General features: G+C 45.3%; 1 protein-coding gene across 1 annotated transcript in view; it reads right to left on the reverse strand.

The window, feature by feature from the left end:
- Positions 1-10,214: 10,214 nt before the first annotated feature.
- PRKAR2A (protein kinase cAMP-dependent type II regulatory subunit alpha) overlaps positions 10,215-21,654 on the reverse strand; it is a 51,234-nt gene continuing 39,794 nt past the window's right edge. The window contains exons 8-10 of the mRNA XM_004704137.3: positions 17,506-17,571; positions 15,082-15,223; positions 10,215-13,921 (exon numbers count right to left, since the gene is read on the reverse strand). Of these exons, the coding sequence (XP_004704194.3) occupies positions 13,788-13,921; positions 15,082-15,223; positions 17,506-17,571 (342 nt within the window). The 3' untranslated portion in view covers positions 10,215-13,787. The remainder of the gene's footprint in view (positions 13,922-15,081; positions 15,224-17,505; positions 17,572-21,654) is intronic.

A 21,654-nucleotide genomic window follows, 5' to 3' on the forward strand; every position in this document is an offset into this window, starting at 1 on the left:
ATAGCATCAAAGAGGGTTTCCAAGGCTGAAATTTTTACAGGAACAGATTGCTATATCTTCCCTCCATTGGAGCTGAGTGCTTAATCTACTGTGCTATTAGAGGCTCACTAATAAATGGAAACGCGTGCCAAACTAATGGCGTAGTCTACGGTCCAGATCTCAGATCTCAGCTGAGTTTCTCTGGGAATGATCCTTTGGCAGAAGGCAGTCATCTGACCCATCCTTGGCCACTCCAGGCATACTGCAGGCTGCTGAATCATTTCCTAGGTACAGCATCCCTTACAGAGGTAACCTCTGTTTGAGGGTACAGAAAACAAGCCAACCTCCAAATAACAAAAGTAATTTAAGGAGAACAGTTATTAAGTCTGAATTGGAGAAGTTAGAAAAGAGGGTAGGTTCTTCCCCCGCCATCTTTCAAGTTCAGATGGGTTTGAGGAATTTCCCCAAGCCAACACATACAGCTCAGTCACACAGTCTGCATCCGGTTCACATTTTAACATGTGGCCTGTTGACAGCAGCCCGGGCCATTTTCAACTGCCTTCCCCCTTGCAAAATTAATGTTTTTCTCTGCTGTCAGAACACTGTTTTAGTTTCAGACCCTTGCTCTGCAGCCTTCACCCATCCGACCAGCTTCCACCAGTCAGCGGAGCCGGAGCAGAACGGACATCGGTGACTTTGAATGGAGCCCACGAGCAAAGAACACCCAGGAAAAGGGCTCGAACTTCAGGAACTCGCTCAGCGCATGCGTGTGTACCATTCCTCAGTGATGAGAAGTTATTCAGAAGCCTTTAGCCTTGGACTCTGTTGTTGAACGCCCATGGCCATGGCCATAACCCTACTCACGTAGACCCGATTCCCAGAATTCTCCACCTCTGTTCATGACTGAACAAAATGCCCACTGCACCTTAACTCCCTTAGAAACCTCTCCTTTTCCCTTGTTTAATGAGGCTGTGGTCTGTGTCCTCTCAGCCACCCCCACCCCACCCCCAATGTCCGCTCTTGCAAGGTACTTCTCTCTCTAATAAGTCTTTAAAAAAAAAGTTTTATTGACATCATTTGCAAATCATACAATTCAATGGTTGGTTTGACTATATCTTTTTTAAGGTCCCATTACAATCAAAATCCCATTATCTTTCAACTCTGACCTTAAAAAAATCATTTTATTGGGAGTTCTTACAGATATCATAACATTCCGTAGTTCAATCACATCAAGCAGTGTTGTACAATTGCTACTACAATCAGTTTCAAAACATTTTCTTCTTGAACTCTTTGCTATCTGCTCTCCTTCACTCCCCTCCCTTCCCCCACCATACCCGCCAGGAACATATAAACATATATTATACATATTACACATCCAATATATCCATTCACATACAATTATGTTGTGTGATCCCATCAAGCTGAATTATACAACGATTAGCTCCCTATTTCCCCCCTCATCTCTGATTTTCTATGACCTTTTTGAATCCTCTTAATATATGGACACCACTCCTCACTCATTGACATGGTTAGGTTCCCACAGATCAGGTTGTTATGCAAAAATCAAAGTGTGAAAATGGAAGGATGAATGCATCAGATCACAAAAATGGAAACCGTTACAGCATTACATGACTGCCAACGTTCTAATAAGCCTTTTTGCTCACACTGTCAGCTTGGCTCTCTGCCTTGTTGTTCTTAACCGGGCAAGAGAAAGAACCCCATCCGTGGGACAGTCCTGCAACAAAACTGGAAAAGACAAGACAGACAGACAGACACATCATCCGATGAGAAAGACCATTCAAAGGAGACCATAATGACATCCATGTGATTGCTGCCTAAATTTGGATTTCCTTGTATGTGGAATGAATATTATCACAGACAGCACTGTCCTTCAAGATGGACCTTGAAATGTCCTTTTAGACATTTCATACATGTGATGCCATACACCTTGATTTTGTATTCCTGCAAACTATAAGACTATCTGATTCGAAATGGCCAATACCAGTCCATTACAGTTCACCAACGGTATGACATCCATCTTTATGCTTCCATTTTATTTTTGATGGCTTCCATTTGTCCTTTATACGTTCCAAGTTCCAATTATGAGCGGTTGTTTGCAGCTGGTTCTCATTTTGAGGCATGCTCCCATCAGCAAATGAAGATCCCGAAGGTGTTATAATGGTCAACTCAGCCTTGAGGAGGCAGCTCCTCCTCAGTCGTATTTTCAGTGCCTTCTGACCCGAGGGCTCATCTTCGGGCACTGTCTCTGCCAGTGTTCTGCTTCTATTCATTAGAGCTTCAGTAAATGACCAGTGCTCTGCTGCTTTCTGCACTGCTTTCAGTGACTTAAGTCCTCTGCTTCTTTGTGGTCTGTTTAGTCTGGAAGCTCGGCTGAAACCTGTTCACTGTGGGTGACCCTGCTGGTATTTGAAATACCAGTGACATAGCTTCCCGCACCCCCGCAGCACACAAGCCACCACAGTTGGACAAACGGACAGGCAAGTGGTGATTGCTATCTATAGCCTTCTGCAAACCTGGTGTTCAGAATCTGAGCTCTCTCCGCTAGGATTTAGGTAGAAGAAAACCAGGAAAGCCAATTGGATGTCCCTTGAGAAGAAAGTTTTCCAGCAGGAGGGAGGAAGGAGAGGTCAACCACGGTGAGTCCTGCAGAAATGGACCCGTCCATCAGCGGGAAGTACTGCTGGTGTAGTCAGGATGAGGGTGAGAAGTGGGGGGCAGCCCCTGGCACCGTCTCAAAGCTTTTTGCCAGGCAGGGAGCACACCAATGGGCAGGGGCTGGAGGAATGAGTGGGCCAGAGAAGCAGCCCAAGGTTTCTGATCTGTTTCTTCCTAATCTCAAAGTGAAGCTATCGTTGGGTGTAGGAGGCACGAGAGATTAGAGGGCAAAGCCAAGCTGCGGCCAAGCAGGAAGCCGTGGAGGCGTGGAGAGAGAGGTCCCTGCAGCTCCTCAGGTCTCCCCACCTCGGGGTTCATGATTGATTGAAAACGGCTGCAGGCAGCGCTCTTCTCCTAGGGGCGGGGCGGGCCGTGGGAAAGGGGCGGTATTTTGTGATCAGACAGACATTCGTGGGAATCCACCCCCCATCCCCCCACCCCTGTCTCTCTTGTTCCTTAAATCCAGCTGGTGGTCTACCTGGGCGGCTCACACCGCCCCTCACCCCTCTCTGGCCGGGCGGTGGCCCGGCGGCTCCGTTCCCCAAATGCTGGGTGTGCAACCCTCCGTCGAGGAACACGCTGTTCTCTTTCGGAGGGCGTGAGGCCTGGGTGCTGGGCGGCCCGTCAGCACCCAGGCCTCAGGACCTGAGCCATGCAGGAGGGGCTGGCTTCGAATCTGCGCCAACATTTTCGTCCAGAACCAAAGAGAAATGACTAAGCAAAAGATCCCACAGGGAGTGGGCGGAGGTGGTTCCCAGCACATCCGCCCTGGAAGCTCCCAGCCTGTCCCCTGGCGCGGCCAGCTGCCCAGGCTGCACAGAGCCCCAGGGGCAGGCAGCAGTCCCTGCCGTGCTAGAAGGCCACTGGGCTGTGCGCCGCACCCCACCCCTCTTAGTGTGCGCACGCACGAGGCGCGCAGTCCACCTGGCCATCGAACCGGTTCTGGGTTGCTAGGTTAGTCTCCTCTTGTTCTGGAGTGTGAGGCTGACCCGCCCTGGTTGGACGGGCTCAGCAATCTCAAACTCGAGTGGGTTCCGTCTCCAGGACCGAGTCGGAGGGCCCCGGTGGGCTCCCAGACTGCAATCACGAGAGTAGCAAAGGCCTCCGCCTTCGCCCGCGGGGCAGCTGGTGCTTTCTAATGGCTGACCAGGACTTCTTTCTAAAGGCTGCCTTTCTCTAATGGTCAGATAGATAGGCTTAGCCTGCTCAGCCTTCAGGATGTGTGGCCAGATGCTGTGAGCCGGCCCTGCGTGGCTTGCAGCGAGCCCAAGGACAGGGACTACACCACCGCTGGCCAGCATCTCTCCTTTCATCAGTCCTCCTGAGGAACGAGGACGGGAATTGCTCTGGGCCACAGCCGGGCCTGTGGGCAAAGCCAGGAGCAGTGACGTGGGGGCCCTTCCATGAGCCAGCTGCCTCCTTTGACAGCGTAATCCACCCGCCTCTGGACGGATGGCTGCCCTCAGCCAAGTGGACTCATCTCGAGTTCTGAGAAGTGGAGTTGTAGAGGCGGCACAGGGGCACCCCGAGTTCCCAGTTGGAGGGTCACTTGTGGCGTAGTGGTTAGGCGTTGGGCTGCGATCTGCAAGGTCCACAACTTGAAACTACCAGCCGCTCAGCGGGAGAAAGAGAGGGCATTATGCTTCGGTCCACAGACTCAAGAGCAGCGGTTCTCAACCTGTGGGTCGCGACCCCATGGGGGTGGTTGGTGAAGGACTCTTTCACAGGGGTCACCTAAGACCATTGGAAAACACCTATTTCCAATGTAGGAACGGAGACATCGCTCCCCTATCCCTCTCCAAGCGGATCTGCCCGCATGCAGATACCACCACATACGAGTACCTGACGTGACGCATGCTACACCATGCTTCAAGAGAAAATTTCATTCATCTGTCATTAGAAACAAATAGTTCACTAAAAAAAGAGAAACAAATAGTTCACAATATGTAATTACATATCGTTTTTGTGATGAATCACTATGCTTTCATTATGTTCAATTTGTAACAATGAAAATACATCCTGCATATGATTCATAACAGTAGCAAAATGACAGTGATGAAGTGGCAATGAACATAATTTTATGGTTGGGGTCACCACCACATCAGGAACTGTATGAAAGGGTCGCGGCATGAGGAAGGGTGAGAACCTCTGCTCTAGAGATTCCATGGCAGTGAGGTTTTCTGGTTTTTTGTTTTGTTTTTTTCAGTCCCCGGAGCCACGCCCCAGCAGCCGCCAGCACCCAGGCCTGGAAGTCCCAGGAAAACAGCCCTTCTGCATCCCGTCGGGGAACAGCCAGCTCCCTGCAGGCTGAAGCTGCAAACTGCAGCGCTGCGGCCGTGCGCCGTCCTGCCCGGCTGCGGGACTGGCCGCACGTTCGCGCGGAGTGGAGACGCCTTTTCCCTGCTCCGCCCTGCAAGCTCAGCATCCCCAGCCCCCAGCCCCGCAGGGCTGGGCGCGCGGCAGAAATGTGAGCGTGTGGGCTGTAGGGGTCATGCTCGTCAGCAGTGGAAGAGCGAAAATGTCTAGCTTTAAACTGTTGTATGTGAAGCTGGGAAGTGCTTGTTTAACATCTGTCGGCTCTAGACTTCAGCTCTAGAAAGACAACACACACATTTGCGCTCTGCTTTGGAGGGCTGGAGGACTTGGCCTCCAGTCGAGAGTACACAGCAGCGTCTGGCTGGCTGGCTCCAAGGAGCAGTTGCTTTGCCTTTTGCCTCAGTTCTCTTCGGCAGAGGAAGGAAGGGTGGGACCCAGGGCCAAAGACACAGGGGTTTGGCCGCTGCATTTGTTTCCACTGCCTTCCCCAAGAGCGCAGTAGAAAATATCCATTCTTTTTATTTGCCAGGATGGACCACAGGCCATGCTAATGTCTGCCTGGTTCCCAGTCACGTTCGTGTGGCCAACCTCCTGGCCTGTGGTTTACAGGGCTGCACACTGTACTCACAGACGAGCCAGATCACTGCTTTTATAGAATAAAAAGTGACCAGGGGATCAAGGATGCTGGTAGGGAAGAATTAAATGAAGAAGGAATAGAAATGTTTCACAAAAGAAGCACCTTCAGAAAAAGAAAATTAAAATTTGTGTTGCAGTGAAAAAATATTCTTAGCACCTGTTATCATATGAGACAATGTAAATTAAAAACAAAACAAAACAACAAATACCTCCATCATGATATTTGGGATGATTAGCATGAAGAAAATTTCTGAGGAGTCTATCTGAGGGACAGAAGGCTGGGATTGGGATGTGCCTTCAAATCATAAACCTTGCCTTTCTCCATCCACAGCTCCTCCAGGGTGTTTTGTAACCATGGTGGTGTGATGTCAGATGGTGTGATGTAAATAGTGGCATTTCACAAAAAGGCAGTGACAAGACAGGAAAGCAAGAGAGAGCGAGAGAGAAAGAGGGAGAGAGAGAAGGGGTGGGGGGAGGAGAAGAGTGGTGTGCCCAAGGGCAGTAACAGCACTGAGAGCACAATGATCCTTGAAATGGGAATCTGGGGCTGCTAAGAGTCCAGAAATATAGCTCCATCAGTAGTGTAAGAAAGGTCCAGGAATTCCCTGGCAGATCTCAGCACCATTACTATTGGTAGATCTTGGGACCCTGGTGTGTAAGCTAACCACAACGTTGGCAGCTCAGATGCACCATCAGCTCCTGGAGAGAAAGATGAAGTTATCTGTTCCTATCAAGATTTACAGTCTCTGAGGGGGGTCTGAGTGGAGACCCAAAACCCATCTGTAGACAACTGGATATCCCCCCACAGAAAGTTTTTAAGGAAGGGATTCAACCCAGGTGGAGTAGAGTGCCAATGAATCACACAGCATTCCTCTAGTTCCTGAATAGCCCCCCACCCCCAACACCATGACCCAGTTCTACCCTACAAATCTGGCTACACTGGAGAACATACATTGGTACAGATAAGAGCTCTCGACACAGTAATTCAGGAAAGATAAACTCCTCAGGAACAGTAGTGGGAGTAGCGATATCATGAAGGTAAGGGGATGGTCACGGAGGGAGAAGGCAGAGAAAGAGGGAACCCAACACAAAGTTGGATATATCGTTCCACTACCTCCGTCCAACACTCCTCTATCCTCTGCATTTAGCTATCAGCTCTTTGGTCTCATACAAGAGAAACATATATTGACTTTTTTTTTTTTAATGTAATGTAATGCTCAAGGGTACTCGGGCTAAACTACTAGTTTATTTAATAATAGTATTCAATTTTGCAGTTAGTGAGAGTTTAAATAGTAAAGCAGGTTCTCATTAAACTACATGAGTCAGTCCATGATGCTGGTTGAACATTTCACGTTAACATTGTTCTGTGGTTCTCTGGATTCCATCATCTGGTTTCCCTGTCCCTTTACTGTCTCGTTTTGGTTTTAGGGTAATTGTTGACCATTTCATCACCTACAGATGATTTTTTTTTTTTTAAACAAGAGTGCTGAGTTAATTATGCCAACCTGGCCGATAAACACATGTGGGGTTAATTGAAGGGTGAAGAGATAAATGGCTTAGTGAGATTCGCCTTTCTAGTTCTCGGGTCTCTTGCTTTGTGATGGTCAGACCAGGTTGCAGCTGCCTTAGCCAGTTCCCTGCTTCAGCTGACAAGGTTCATTTCCTGCAAGACAACCCCCAGGAGAAGCCGCATGGACCTACCCCGATGCAGCCCTGGGTGCTGGAGCAGCCGTGTGGAGAGCCTCCAGTGCTTTGATGCTTACATGCTCACTGATTTGGCTTTCCTCCTGTAGTCGGTGTCACTGTGTGTTTTGTGAGATGGAGGAGGACTTTGTGGATTGGTGTTGGGAATAAGGGTTAATGTTGGACTTGTAGGCTTGGACAGCATTGGGTTGTGATGTTTTCTTGATGTGCACTTAACTTTTATATAAAACTCTCATACATGAGTTTCTGTGGGTTTCTCTAAAGTACCCAGACTAACACAGGTACAGATTACACTTAAAAAAAAAAAGTATCTACTGTTAGAAAATAACCTCAGGGGATAGTTTCCTTTAAAGCATCGAGTATCAGGCCTATAGCCTCTGGGAGTCCTCTGGTCTCAACCAGTCCAATCAATCTGTACTTGAAATTTGTGTTCCACGTTATCAAGATCCACCCAGTGTGGCCCTGATCAAGAGTTGTGGTAGAAGGCACTAGCTAGTTCTTCTGGTTGGTAGATGAGGTGGATTATTAGTCCCATATATGTTCTTCTACCAGTCTTTGGCTTTCTTCTTTCTCTTTTGCTCTAGACAAGTACTGACAAATAGGTGTATCTGAGATGGCTACTCACAAGCTTTTAAGAGTCCATAAACTAACTCACCGAACTTTTGAACTACAGAAAGCCAACTGACTGAGTTGTCTCACGAGACTAAGCCTTCAAATGCAGAACACCAAATTCATGAAACATTTGGTTATGTCTACGAAGTATCTTTAACTGTTCCCATATGCTTTATTTGGTAGATATGTGTGTGTGTGTGTACACATGCATGCACATATTCCTGTATATACTGAGATGTCTATACATATACACATACACATCTACCCATATACATATGTAGATACGTAACCACTTTTGTGTGTGTGGTTGTAAAACTACGTATTTCTTACAACTGCGTATGTCCTTTACAAAAAAAGTCTGTATTCCCCCACCCCCCCCTTTTTATCAGCATCAATCAATTATATTCCTAATAAGGAGATTCAGTTGTGGTAGCTGAGCACCATCTAGTTCTTCGGGTCTCAAGGTGGAAGAGGTAGTGGCTCTTAAAATCCAGATCTGACTCCTAGGGTTCCTTCTTCCTCATTTGTTCTAATGGAGTAAAGACCGATAGCTATCTCCTAGACAGCCACTTGTACGCTTGTCGGATCCCACATACTACTCATTATACTGGGAGGGAGAACATAAATGTGAAGAACTTTCCCAAACGACTGGATTGCCCCATGAAACCAGGGCTCTTATTAATTCCAGGAGGTGATTGGTTCAGTTTAATTAGTAACTCCCTCACCCTGTTTTAGTTATTATAGCAAAACCATACATACTCTACCTTTGTCCTTCCATTTCTTTTTCCTATGTACAGCTTATTGACATCAGTTACATCAGTCATGCTGGGAAAGCTTCCCCATATTCAATGACACCTTTCCTATTTCTATAAATAAAAAGTGACTTACTTAAAGAGTTCACATCCTTCTTCAGACCATCCCCTCACTCCTGGTCACCACTGATCAGCATTAGTTTGTTTACTCAGCGCTCATGTCATTTCATAATAGTGACAAGACACACCATGTGTGTTTTTGTGATTAACACCCATTTTCTCTTATTGTTTAGTATTTGATTCTAAGCAGCATGGGTACACAGCATCTTTTTTAATAGTGCTGCAACGAACATAGTACACACAGAAGGCAGTGTCATGTTATTAGCTCCCTGGGGCATAGGGCCTAGATATGAGATTGCTAGGTCATACAGCAGCTCCCAGATTGATTTTGAATAAAAGCTGGATATTTTGCATGTCCACCAGCGGGGAGGAGGGTTCCAACTTCTCTATGTCACACGCCACTTCCCCACCCCCCGGTTATATTCCATTTTCTCTAGAAGGAATGTATGGTATCTGTGTCATTTTGATCTGCATGGCCGATGGCTGAAATTCAGCATTTTTCACGTGTCTGCGGTCCTGTGAGTATCCTTTGGTGAGACATCTGTTCAAGTCCTCTAGTCCACGTTTTGATTGGTGTCCTGGACTTCTTGAGGTCACAGGACTACCATCATAGAAACGACGGAAGCTCAGAAGTGCTGAATTCAATGCCCCCTAACAACAACAGAGCAACAAGGCTCTTTGGAGGCTTTAAGAGTTAAACTTTTCAGCCTCTGTAGTTTCTGTGGCGGTAGCCCTGTGACCTCAAGAAGTTCCAGGACACCAAATCAAACCCAGGATACGGACTATGAACAGACAGCTTACCAGAGAGGACATTCCAATGCCCAACAGACACATGAAAAAAAGAGGCCAAGGATTTAGCTTAGACTCGTTCAGGTACCAGTTCCTGATGCTCAGGCCATCATGGCCTTTCGGTACTAGGAGGTGTTTGTGTCTAAGTGAGGGCAACATTCTACCGGAATACGGTCTTGTCACAGAATGCATTTCTTTTGGTCACCTGGGAAGAACGGCAGGTACAGTGAGCTGTCACTGAGCCCTTGCTGGTTTTGGTCTTTGCTACACAGTGAGTGATGAAAGTCACACGGTCAGCCTGGAGATGTTTTCTGGTGGGCTTCATTCATCCCATGACAAGGCAGGTATGGAAGGCTCTTGTACACCACCCTCGATAACTCATTACCATGCCCAGCCTGGCTCCTTAATTCTCAAGGGCTCACCCCCCCATCTCCACAGCACAGAGGCCAGATGAGCGCTGTCATGGCCTGGAGTCCTGAAATGAGAGGGCAGACACACGACACAAGCTGGACTGGAAAGTCAGATGTGATTTGTCAGCCTTTATTAACCAAGAGTGAAGCCAAGCCCGAGAGTCTTCCTTCTTCTTTTTTTTTTTTTTTAAAAAAAACCTAGCTTTGTGGCAAACAATGATTCAAATCTTAATGACTTTAATTATATGTCCAATACTACAGAGCAAGAATTGATCACTTTCCAATCACGTTTTCTTCTGAGATTAAAATACAAATGTAAAACAGGTTAAAATAAGATTCTCCCCGATGATTTAAAAAATAACTCCAATTGAAAGACATTTCAAACACTATGCGTAGCGCTCAGGACCAAAACAGACCTTAAAACACTTTTTGTCTTTGAGGTAGCACAATGATGTTGAATCAGATTATGACAATGAGCTTCAGAAAACAATGAGAAATCCACCTTTTTTTTGTTCAAGGTGTGCTAAATGATTTTTTGCAAGTCCCCCATAAAGTTAGTGACCATTTTCTTGCTTTTATTTTTTAATTTAAATTTTCTTTGTGTGTGTGTGTGTGTGTGTGTGTGTGTGTTTAAGTATAAAGATAGCCCTGTAGCGTGTAAAGGGAAACGCGTGGAGAGGTTGCTTCCCATAAAATAGACATTAGAATCACTGAGGAACCTCAGCAGTCAAGACAGGAAGAACAAGAGGTAATTGTAATCAAGAACAAAAACAACTTGTATCTTGGCAAGACTGGGTTACAAGTGCATGTTGAAAACGACTTCTCAGCATCAGCCAATTGAAAACAGAAGATCAAAAGATGCCATTCAAGAGATCTTTTTCCTTGTTCTCTGTGCAAGTCTGCTCTTCCACTGTTTCTTTCCATGACAGAGGGTTGTTTGTACCGTGTACCACGATGGGGAAATGCTGTGGGCCCACCTTTCACCAACATCCACTGCTGTGAGCAGATAAGCAGGCCAGTTTGAGCATGGGCAGGGCCTCTCCAGGCTTGCCCACTTTGGTGCTGAGTTTGCTCAAATACAAACTTGGAGAATCCCTAACAGCACTATGTAACACAGTGATCTATCACAGGACTACTGGTTACGAGGATAAAAGCACAAAGAACCGTCCTTCAGAGAATACAACGAAGAGGAGAGAGGGGGCGGGACAGCTCAGGGCCAGTGGGAAGGACAAACTGGGCGGCTGCACCTCAAGGTTCTCGGGAACATTCTCCACCATCCCAAAATCAACAGCAACGCCAGCAAAGAGGGCAGGAAGTTTTAACCCACAGAGAACATAGAAACAATTATGTTCTGGCTGACAGAATATACAAAACAATTAATCTGTTCCCTAGCACACACTTCTCTCTGTGAGGTTCAACAGCTGAGATGAACTTGGTCAGGCTCCTGGAAATCCTGTTTCACTCACGAAGGTCCCTCTAAAGTCTCCCTTTCTCAAGCGAGACTCCCTGGGGGTCCGGTATGCAGTAAGGGTTTGGACTGCTGATCCATAGGTCAATCTATAATTAGAGCAGGAAGACACAAAGCCGACAACTCTGAACAGCAGCAGCCATCAGTGAGGCTAGGTCTTCAGGAAGGCTCTGTGAGGGAGAAACTGGGACGTGAGAGGGTGGAACAAAAAGGCTCACCCCTAGCAGCCTGCTGGAGTGACACCCCTGGCCCAGAGTTCACAGCTGCCCAAACTATTGCCGGTATGCAAGGAGCAACTGCTTGGCACTCACCCTGTCTGGGGCTGGACCTCAGTGTCATTCTGCAAACCCAATGTACCTTTGAGAGAGGTAAGTGGGGCTCTTAGCTGTTAAAAGCCCAAGACTTTCTTTCTGGATCTACTGAATAATAAAATGACACTATAGAAAAGAAGCTTGGGGAAACGTGTGACTACCACACAGTCTGTCCCGTGCTAGCTGCCTCTGTGGGAGCCATTATTTGTCACAGCCCTTTACAATTCACATTGCAGGGCGGGCTACTTAGGGCAGTCGAGAAAGGGCCCTTCTGCTCTCATGTCCCAGAGCACACACCCAAGGGGTAAGTACCAAGGCTGGGTGGGTTTGCCACCCTATATCTCTTTCAGCCATGTGCTCGTGGTAGAGGCAGAGCACCGAGCTGATGTGGATTCTGGAAGGTGACCATGTGGGTTCTGACATGATCTACAACAGAATGACTCAAGCCCCAGTAGGTAGTCTCTTAGGGATTTATTGAATTATACAAGGTTTTTCATTTTGTTTTTTTTAAAATCACATTGGAAAAGGCCTCTTGATTTTTTATAAAGTTGGCCATAACATCCAAATGTATCTTTATGCAAATGTCACCCTGCTCTTGTAGCATCTGAAGAAAAGAGCCAAAATCGTTCATTCTGAAATATAGCTACTTAATGAAGACAATGCACCAGAAGTCTACCTGGTATAAATAAAAAGTTTAAAAATTTTTAAATACAAGCTAAACTACCTTTCTCTGGAACTAACAACTGGAACCCCAAATATCCCAACATTTCAATTATAAAAATCCTCAGAGTAATTCTATGAAATTGTAAATGATGCCACTTTTTGAAAACTAACAGAGAGAGTTGCTCTTTAAGATGAATGCTGAGTTGGTTGACAAACTCCACATATATGAATATGTCCCAGGGGAATTCCCTAATTAGAGAAATTCTTTTTTTAATTTCAAAAAAATAGTATCTTTCTCTCTAGAGAGTTAAAAATTGATGGTTCAACAGCTAAACAATACAACAGTACAAAACAAGGCTCTGGAGTCGAAGGAAAGGGCTCTTTTTGTCCACAACTTGCTGCTAGCCTACTGCCATTTAGCTGGTACGGGCAACTGGAAGCAAGAGGTGCCAGCAGTTGCCCAAGAAAGTGATGGCATCACCTGACCCTGGCTCCTTAGAAATGGACAGCAATGAATTCATGCAAACTGCAGAGGGTGGTTTTTTTCTTTAAAAAAAAAAAAAATACAAAACAAAATTTACTAAAAAAACAAAATCAAGATATCCAACCCAGAAAACCTTTCCTGGCTCTCTGCTACCTGTAGAATGTTCTGTAAACCACCCCTATTTTTTGCTCTGATGTGGGTCCCACTGCTGGGTCACTTTGCTCTGGGGTGCTGACCTGCTGGGCCTTGGGCAGGGCCTCTCCCTACGTTATCATGTGGGTGTGGAGTGATCATGTGGAGATCAGTTACAAGGCCACAGGACCACAGGCCCCCATCACATTTGGTGCCATGTTCTATTGTAAAATCAAAGGCTACAACTGTGAACAAACATGGACTTTCTCAGAGGACGAGTGAGGGGATCCGAGGCTACTACCTTCCTCCCTTGAGCAAGGTTGGGGGAGGGGTGTGCAGCTGCACCACAGGCATCTGCAAACCTCATGTTAACTTCCAAAAGCAACGGCAGCAGTGAGAGAGGGGCGGGAGGGTGTTTACACTTTGGACTTTGTATCAGGCACTTAAATTGTTGGAGAGACATGCCATTCTGAACCAAAGATGTGAACATAGGGTTGGAGCAATCATTACAAATCGTCTAATAATAATGGACTTTCACAAGCAAAGTGGAGGTGTGGGGTGGCCCTCTGCTCATCTTTTAGTGCTGACTCTCAAGTCTTCTATATGCCCAGGGCCACAGCAAGGCAGCAGTGGCAGCAATAGCAGGGACGATTCTGTCATGTCGGTTTCTGTATGTGTTCTGTGGCTGACCGGAGGTTTGATGTCACGCTGAGAAGGCTCTGGGGTGTGGCACATCTACTGCATGGGGTCGTTCAGATCCATGCTGGAACCGAACATCTTCACCAGCTGTTCCTCATAGTGGGAGATGTTTCTCTTCATGATGTCCATGCAGGGTCCCAGCAGCCTCTCAAACGCTTGCACATCCATAACTGCGGGGAGAAAGAGGGCCGGGAGAATGTGAGTTCTTCGCAACAATAACTCAAGTCATGGCTCTCATGCAAACCTTTTCTAAATATACCTATTCACGCTGTAGTAGTTTAGACTTTGGGACATTCCGTTCTTGGCGAAAGAAAGCATGGTTCTCCATGAACTCAGCAGAATTGTGTCATTTTATGTTTTCATAGACCTATGAGACTTTACCTGTTCTCTCCCACCCTCACAGTCTTGGGCATCTGCCATTTTTTTTCCTTATTAAATACTTTTATTAGGGGCTCTTATATCTCTTATCACAATCCATACATTCATCCATTTGCACATATGCTGCCATCATAGCTTTCAAAGCATTCTCTTCTCACTTGAGCCCAATATCAGCTCCCCATTTCTTCCCCCTCCCACTCCCACCCTCCCTCCCTCATGAACCCTTGATAAGTTACAGATTATTATTTTCATATCTTACATCATCCTCCATTGCCCCTCACCCACTTTTCCATTGTTCGTCCCCCTGAGAGGGGGTTAAATGTTGATCCTTGTGATCGATTCCCCTTTCCCCCCACGCTCCCCTAGTCCTCCTGGTATGTCTACTCTCATTGTTGGCCCTGAGGGGTTTCTCTATCCTGGATTCCCTGTGTTGCGGGCGCTTTTCTGTGGCAGTGCGCATGTTCTGGTCTAATCTGATTTGTAAGGTAGAACTGAGGTCATGATAGTGGGGGGAAGGAAGCACCAAAGAACTAGAGGAAAGCTGTCTGTTTCATCAGTGCTATGCTGCACCCTGACTGGCTCATCTCTTCCCTGTGACCGCCCCCCCTGTGAGGGGAAGCACCTGCCATTTTTAATGCTCTTGTCACACAGCCATGGGGCCTATGTGCCAGCCTTGCTACAGAGCTTTGCTACAAAGTACAGGAATGTTTGCTTTAAGAGTACATCTCTTGCACAACTCTTTAAAATATATTAAGATCACTGAATTGTATGGTATGTGAATTATATGTCAATAAAACTGCTGAAAATAAAATAAAGGGTACATCTTTGGTGGGTCACATAAATGATCCAGGCTTGGGGATGAGGGAGAGCAGGCAGAAGTCAAGACTTCGGATGGAGGAAAAATATTGCATGCTTGAGGGAAAACGATTAACACACGGAGAATTGTTCTTACCTAAGCATTTGACATCTCCCACTGCATATGCTGAAGCAGCTCTGGGCTTGTTGGTGACCAACGCCAGCTCTCCAAAGTATTGCCCCTTATGACAGCGGGCGATTTCGACCTCCTGGTTCCCCCCATCCTTGTTTGCTTTAGTCTAGAGAAGGAAGAGAACATGACCTGGGCTGCCTCCAGAATCACAGCTGGGCATGCTACACTTGCTTTCGTTCAGTACATTCAGAACAGTTCTCCAACCGCCCCTCTAGACTGCATGCGCAAGTCTCAGCGGCCTGGTTTAATCAGAGGAATTGGCATGGGCCCTGGCTTCAACACCTTTCAGGCAACGGCTAAAGTGAGGGGCAGACCATTTTCTTTGGGAGACCTTACAAATATAACACTTTTCTTTTGGGAGATACTGACTTTTGAAGAATAGGCAAAAAGATCAGGTCTCTTCTTATTTCTCTGTAAATAATGTCAAAGTTTCTCTTAGGCAACGAGTCGCCCTGGCAGTGCTTCACTGCAGTGCATTTTCTTTCTAAGTATTATTGGCATCCATCCTTGTTAAATAGTATCTGGAGTTGCTTATTAATATATTTTAAAATAAATTCATCTGCTAATTAATAAATCACTTAAATTCCTTCTTCCACACTTCTGCTCTGATTGTTCCCCGAAGTTGGTCAGGTCCACTGACCCAGCATCCTCGCACTGGCTCTGTAGCACTGGAGCCCACCCAGTCCTCCTCCGTGCACCAGCCCTCTGGGGTTTTGTTAGCATGCAGTTTCAGAATCCAGTAGGTTTGTGGCAGAGCCCAAGACTGCATTTCTGACAAGCCTCCTTGCCCACTCCCAAGTGCCAAGATAAGGCTGGTCTTACACAGACAGCACTATTACAATCACGGTAGTTGTCAACAAATATTTAAAAACTGTACAAACTTATGAGGAAGCTTCAAAAAGTCTATGGAAAGATGGAATTTTTCCATGAACTTTTTAAAGGTGTACATGTAAGAAGATACGGGTGGAGCCCAACATACCTAAAAATCAGGTCACAGCCTAATGACATCTCCTTGGGGGTGTGGCTTATTTACAAGAAAGCCTGTAGAAAACTGGTCCCCCTCTCTTGGCCCTCTCCTCCTTGCTGCTGGGGTTGGTGGTCCATGTGATGTGCTGAGCCTAACAGCTGTGGGTGGCCTGCCATGTTTCTGCCCACCTTGGATGGGTGTGTGTCTGTATCCACTGGCCTGTGATCGCCCCACTTCCTGCTTCATCAGTTGGCAGCTCATGAGTCTGGAGAGGCCTCCTGCCAGCATCTGACCCATGGACTTGAGATGGACAGGCTGGGCCATTTCCTTGAGATAAATTTCTGTCTTGATACAAAGTTCTTTCTTACACATATACATATGTCACTGGTTTTCTTTCTCTGGTGAATCTAATCTTACGCTTACTGTGTATCTATTTTTAATAAAAAAAATCAAGCTATCTTGAACCATTACTGTGAAGTACATGAAATTAATGTCTCAACTTTATGTATGAATGGATCTTCGAAAGTAGAGTGTCTTATTATCTTATGGAATACATGTAATGGACATTTAAGAGACATGGTGGTACTTTTTAAGCTATCTCTTATCTGAACATCAGTGAAAATCATGCCTTTTTATAGTAAAAGCCTCAATGTTCTTTGTGTCTGTGTGTGGGGAAGTCAAGTTACCTTATAGATACATATTGTTTTTTATTCTTATTAACTTTACCAACAAAATGTTTTCACATCTCGTTGATTTAGTATTTGATATAACTTAAAAAAATACATCTAAAACTTTTTTTTAAAGATAATTTTATTGGGGCTCTTACAGCTCTTACAGCAATCCATACTTGATGTAACTATTTTAACAAATTCTACATCCTTCTGAAAAATCTGAAGCTGGGAAATCTGGTGATGATGGATTTACTGGTAAGAAGTCTCATTCTTTCCACTCAGTATGGTCAGCAGTATACAATCTTCCATTATATGACCTGTCTTAGAGCCTGCCCCCGTCAGTGCTCGGAAAAGTAAGCTGTTTCCATCGTTACTGGCCATTTGTACATTAAAAAATATTATACAAAAGGGCTTCAAAACATGGCAGAAAAATTTCTTTATCTTTTGATTCCATTTTTTTCCACAAAATTTTGAAATCCTCTCATATAATTCCCTCACTTTATCTTTTTACATTGATTTCTGGAACAGTATTTCTCACATCACTAATTATTTGAGTAACCAAAGCAAAGGCAATCAGAATGAAAAACACACTAAATCCCTATCTATCTTTGTCAGTCACTATCTCACATAGCAGTGATAGCTTTGGTGCACTACACCCACTCCCCATTATTAAAACAAATCGTCACTGTCTGGGTGTACACCAAACATCTGGCTCTTCACGGGCGTAACTCATACCACACACAAACTCACCTTGCTTTTAATCAAGATGCTCACTTCACCGGACTCGATGATGTAAAAGCTATCAGCCTTGTCACCCTGGAAGGGGAGAGGAGGCGAGTTCAGAGACATACCTGTAGCTCTGGTTTGTATTTATTTTCCCACTCCAAAAATCCATCAACTAGCTAACAAGTCTAGAACAAAACGAGAGGATCCTGAATACTGGGGATGTCCACCAGCAACAAATGCACACATTTCTCATTTGCCAACATGGGACTCACATTCATTTCTAGGAAAGTGTCTAAGCTCCCAAGTGCACAGAGCTCGTGTGGTCGACTATGAACACCGAGGATGGTGGGGGAGGGGGGGCAGACAGTGTCAAGGTGAAGACTGACTGCCATAGGGATAGTCCTCACTAACGAGGAAGGTGCTTTATTGTGGGCTGATGCCACTTTAGGCTTTTCTTTAGAAACTTTAGGCTTTTCTTCTATTTATTTTGATTTAAAATCCTTAACTGAACCAGTCATTCAGGTCATTCAGCCAACAATTTAATAAGTACTATAGACTAAGAACTGTTTCTGGGATGTGATATAGGTCAGTGGACAAAACAAACATCCTTGGCTTGTGGAATTCACAGTGTAGCAGTGTAAACAAACTATCAGCAATTGACATAATGATCAGTAAATTATACTGTAGTGTTAGAGTTGGCAAGTGCTGTAGGAAAAAGGTGGAGCAGGGATTGTGGAATCTAGAGTGCTGAGGGGGAGTTGTAGGACACAATAGCTTCACTGAGAAAGCAGGTGGGATGTGAGTGAAGAAGTGAGTTAGGTAAGCAAATAGAAGGGTAAAACGTTCTAGGCATGCTTTAGTCTCTGACCCCTAACACAAAAACAAAAAACCTGACTGTGAATTAAGTGAAAATTTACAGAGCAGATGATCAGTTTTACAATCAACAGCACTCATTGTTTCAGCTCATCCAGTTCAATCCCCTCAATGTGCTATCATCATTTATTCCACTCCTTCCTGGGTCGCCTGCGTCCACCGCCTCCTTGCCGAACCCTCTCTGCTTTGTCCTTCGGTAAAGATTGCCCTTTTCATCGTGAACGGTTTACTACCTCACAGGGGAGGCGAGCTCCATCCCAGACCTAAAGGGTGACGAGAAGCCATAGTCTGAGGAGTTTCATCAGTCTCTAACCAACAAGGCTGGGGTCAGTTTTATATTTCTGAGTTTTGTTCCACCACTTTCTCCCACTGTAATCTTTTCCAGAGCAGTTGGCAGTGGTAGCCAGGCACCATTTAGCTCTGGTGTCAGGGTCATGGAAGATGATGTTGTTGGCCCATTAGTCACTGGACTAATGTTTCCTTATGTCTTTTGAATTTTATCATTCGTTTTCCCCCTGATGGTCTGACCTCTAACCCTTAACTTCTGGAGCGATGACCACCTGCTCTGGATAACTCTATATTAATCATGTGCTTTTTTTTTTCACTGCTAAATACACAAACTTTTATTTTACGTGTTAGTCATCTGAACATTAACCGATCTCCGTGGAGCTCCGGGTGCGAGGTGCCCATCTGGCGGCCATCTTCCAATCACGTGCTCTTGCTCCATGTGGGTCTTGCCTCTCCAGTGAGAACACGCAGGTTTTGAGCATGGCCAAGACTTCACGTCCTTTGACTACCACACAGAGTTCCAAGTGGGCAGCATATTCAGCTGAGGCAGATGTTCCTGAGTTAATCTAGTCTGGGTCATCATTTTATAAACACTGTCCCATTTGGGCAGAAGCCACAGCTTTATAGAGAGCTATCTGTGTTGCCACGTTAAGGGAGGTACCCTACACTTAGCAAATTACTCTGATGGTTTAGCATTACACAAGCAGTTGCATGATGGGCTGATGAGAAATCAAGAGCCAAGCTAAGAAGTCGAGATATGGCTCACTAGGAAGGAGACGTTTCAGAGTCCAAGGGGGACAGTATCGGAAAAGATGTAATCACCAACAAAATTCAAACGTACGGAAACATCCAGGAAGGAATGAGTTTCAGGGGTGGTGAGAGGTAGGGAAATCTACAGAAGGAACAATTGGTGAAGGACGGTGCATGAGCCTTTCTTTTTGTTTAGACAGATAGAGAATACACATAATTTAAAGTGTTCCAATTTCAAGGTGACAGCTTAATGAATTTCTGCCTATACATAATCTATGAAACTACCACCTAGACCAAAATAGAAAAAACTGTTTTCCAGCCTCCAGTAAGATCTCTTACCCTTTCTTAGTCAAACCACCCCCTTGCCCATAAGTACATCTGTCCTTGATTACTTTTGGCTGTACTGCAGCCTTCAGTATAGATTGCGCTTAATGTAAAGAACACAAAAATCTTCACTAAGATTTACAATAGATCACATCATGATAAACTGGAAAGATTGAAGTTGTCAAGGATTTCATTTTGCTTACATCCATAATCAACACTCACGGAAGCAGCAGTCAAGAAATGACACATTGTACTGGGCAAATCTGCTGCACAAGACCTCTGTAAAGTGTTGGAAGAACAAGGATGTCACTTTTAGGACTAAGGTACACTTGATCTAAGCCATGCTATTTTCAGTCGCCTTATAGCCATGTGAACACTGGACACCAAATAAGGAAGAGTGTAGAATGCTGCCTTTGAATTATGGTTTGATAAAGAATACTGCAAGTGCTATGGACTGCCAGAAGCACAAACACATTTATCTGGGCAGTGCAGCCAGAATGCCCGTCAGAAGCAAGGATGGTGAGGCAGTCTCTTTGAACTTGCTATCAGGAGAAACCAGTCCCTAAAAAGCACATCGCCATTGCCAGAGTCATTGAAAACGAGTAAGGCCATCAGTGAGATGGAATTGACACAGTGACTACTACAATGGGCTCCAATATAACAACTGTGATGACGGGGCAAGACTGGGCAGTGTCTCCTTCTGTTGGACATAGGGTCGCTGCAAGTGGGAACTGGAGAGAGTACCCAAGAACCACAACATTCTCTTTCGGGCCAACCTTCTTCCAGTCCACGTTACTGACCCACGCTGGGAAGAAGTAGGTAGAGTAGCAGCTCGAGGGGAATCAAATTAAGGGACGGTGTCCACCTGGGTTTGAAGGCAGGAGACACTTAGATATGTGCTATGTTTTATTGTAGGATGAGAAGAAGGAGTCTAATGAAGAGGGCAGCTCAAATAGAACACAAGCTGCTAACATCGTGGGGCGCTCCCACCCAGCTGGCAGGCTGGTGATCACTTAATGTGCACTGATTCATTCAACTGCCAAAGAAGTCTACAAAAACAGACATCGTTACTGCCCCACTTTACAGACGAATTTCCTCAGAAGGTAAAAGGATAAGTAACTGTCCTAGGAGAGAAGGGGAGTATCTGGGGGATTCCAGGTTGACAGATGGGATGGAATGTCATTTAGAGTGCATAAGAGGATGGGTCTGTTGGGAGATCTTCTCTTTCTCTGAACCAGAGGAAGAACAGCCTAGTCTACTTAATATCTTAAAATTTTTATTGTCTATTGTTACAGGTAGAAGCTCACACAACAAATTAGGTCCACCTCTATTAATTTTTAAACAAATTATTTACAATTTTTACAAGGTTGGGGGAGGTAAAAAAAGAGGAGCTGATACCAAGGGCTCAATAGAAAGTAAATGTTTAGAAAATAACGATGGCAACTTTTGTACAAGTATGCTCGATACAATTGATGTATGAATTGTTATGAGCTGTAAGGGCTCCCAATAAAATGATCTTTTAATTAAAAATAAATTTACATCGTGTCAGCATCCTATTTTCATTACGTTTTTTTCTGTTTCCATCTATTGATCTGCCTTCCCTTCCCCTCCTTGTAGTCTCGGCTTTGCTCTTGGATAGCACTTAACCATTTGATCTCATACCGTTAATTGCTTAAGAGCACATTTCTCACAGGTGATATTGTTTATTTTATAAGTCAATCTGTTAGGGCATTAGTCTTGGGAGTTCTTCTAGTCTAATCAGTCTAGTAGGGCTGGCCTTTTGGTTTTCTATTTTTCTCCTGTGCTACTCAGGCCTTCTTGTTGTGGCCCTGCTCAGAAGGGTTGGTACAATATTTCTCTCTGTGATAGACTATGGTAGCAGTGCACCATTTAGTTCTTCTGGTTTTAAGTTAGAAGAAACCATGGTTCCTGTAGTGC

This window comes from Echinops telfairi, unplaced genomic scaffold, assembly GCF_000313985.2.
Source record: "Echinops telfairi isolate 266 unplaced genomic scaffold, ASM31398v2 ScPeMD7_7420;HRSCAF=8458, whole genome shotgun sequence".
NCBI lineage: Eukaryota > Metazoa > Chordata > Mammalia > Afrosoricida > Tenrecidae > Echinops > Echinops telfairi.